The sequence below is a fragment of the Chenopodium quinoa genome, unplaced genomic scaffold (assembly GCF_001683475.1).
Source record: "Chenopodium quinoa cultivar QQ74 unplaced genomic scaffold, ASM168347v1, whole genome shotgun sequence".
In the NCBI taxonomy this organism is placed as follows: Eukaryota; Viridiplantae; Streptophyta; class Magnoliopsida; order Caryophyllales; family Amaranthaceae; genus Chenopodium; species Chenopodium quinoa.
In genome coordinates, this window is record NW_018744560.1 from 945,240 (window position 1) to 947,137 (window position 1,898).

The window sequence follows — 1,898 nt, forward strand, 5'->3', positions numbered from 1 at the left end:
CTAAGCTAGATCAGTTTGAAAGAGTCTATTTTAGATATTTGGAACCCTTACCAAATGAATTGAAATATACTTTGTATATACTTCAATTCATACAAAGTATGATAGATAAAGTCTTCGTATTACATTTTAAGATTTGATAAGATTCAATTTGATTTTATTTTCTAAATGCTCAAATAAAAATAGAAAATCACAACTTAATATGTTTTTTATAAAAAAAATTAATTATAATAATATAAAGTTACAATCACAAAATGCATCAAATCAAAAAAAGAATGATTTTTGAGCTAATTGTAAGTAAAATTTTCTCTCTCCACATTAAACTTGGAGTACCCACATGCCTTTCACAGGCTGTACTAGTTCCTTCTCTCTCTACCCGTTCGTGCGCGCCTACTTTTCTTATAATTAAATTCTCCCTCTCTTTCTTAACCACCCTTTATAACCCCTTCATTTTTCCAACTCTATTCCATAAACTTTTCCACTTCATTTTCTCTACAAATACTTCTCCATTTTCTCTACACTACTCTATCAATAACAACAACACAAATCTAAACTTAAAACCACCTCTCTTGCAAATTTAAAAGACAATGGGGAGATACAGGCGTACAGTTTCGTTCCCGAACCCGCCCACACCACCCGTCCGGCCATGTGCTAATAAGGGCCTCCACGTCCGATCAGCCTCCTTGCCTTGTGTCCGATCCCATCCGTTGATCCCGCAGCTCCAGGACGAGGTTACCGAGCTGCGGGCTTGGGAACGGGCCCGATCCGGGCCTGGATCGGGCTCGGTTGTTAACGGGCTGGCGCGTTTGAAGGGTGTCCTAGACTCCCTTGACGATGTGCTTCAGCTGCCCTTGACGCAGGACTCTTTATCTACAAAGACTGACGTTGTTGAAAGGCTTCTAGAAGACTTTCTCCGTTTCGTCGACGTTTATGGAAGGTTTCGGGCCTCCATGTTGGGCCTCAAGCAGGAGGTTTCCGCTGCCCAAGTAGCCCTCCGTAGGAAGGACGACTCCAAGCTTGGGCAATACATCAAGGCTCAAAAGAAAATCGCTGGCGAAGTGAGCAAGCTCATCACCACCATCGGATCAGTCCCCTTGCAGCAACCGACACCCGTAAACCCCGCCGTCATTGCGGTGGTGTCCGACTACGACGACGAGCTTAGGCACGTGATCAGGGACGTGCATCGGTTAACGGCCTCCGTTACCGAGGCAGTTTTCGGGTCGGTGTCGGGCTTTCCGGGCCGAAGGCCCGTGTGGGCAAGTTTCGGGCTCGGCCGGAAGGCAAGGAAGGATGAACAAGGGATGATTGAGGAGTTTCAAAAGGTGACAGGAGGAGTGGAGGATTTGTTAGAGTTGAGAAAAAACATAAAGAAAAAAAATAGTAATAACAATAATGAAGAGGAAGTAATGAGAATGGGAGTTTTGAAGGGAATGCAAGAATTGGAGGATTGTATTGGAGAAATGGAAAGAGAAAGTGAAAGAGTGTTTAGGAGTTTGATTAGTACAAGAGTATCTCTCCTAAACATTCTAACTCATGCATAGAAGAAGAAAAAGATGATATATCTTTTACTACATTTCCTTGGAATTGATATTTGACAAAAAATATTTACTAATTTCTTTGATTTCCCCCTTATTTTTGGTGATTGTAAGAAAGTAAAAAAATAAAAAAGGATGGAAAAAAAAAATCAAAGAGTTAGAAAAGAATTGATGAGGCCATACTTTAATTTATTTTTTTAACTATTTTTTTTTTCACTTGTAAATCAAAGTCATTCTTTATATACACACTAGATTTACTATACACTTGGTATATTATTTGATTATCTTTTATGTTTTTCGTTAATTATAGAGCATTATCAACAATTTTGTAGCATTGTCGGCAATTGGTAATGGATAATTGTAGAG

General features: G+C 39.7%; 1 protein-coding gene across 1 annotated transcript; it reads left to right on the forward strand.

The window, feature by feature from the left end:
* The first annotated feature begins 207 nt into the window (after nucleotides 1-207).
* LOC110699048 lies at nucleotides 208-1,898 on the forward strand. Its single transcript, XM_021876539.1, has one exon. The coding sequence runs from the start codon at nucleotides 585-587 to the stop codon at nucleotides 1,536-1,538; it is 954 nt and encodes a 317-aa protein (XP_021732231.1). The 5' UTR covers nucleotides 208-584; the 3' UTR covers nucleotides 1,539-1,898.

What these genes read in the sequence shown, in the direction of transcription:
- LOC110699048 (XM_021876539.1), top strand. Translation starts at nt 585, where the DNA reads ATGGGGAGATACAGGCGTACAGTTTCGTTCCCGAACCCGCCCACACCA.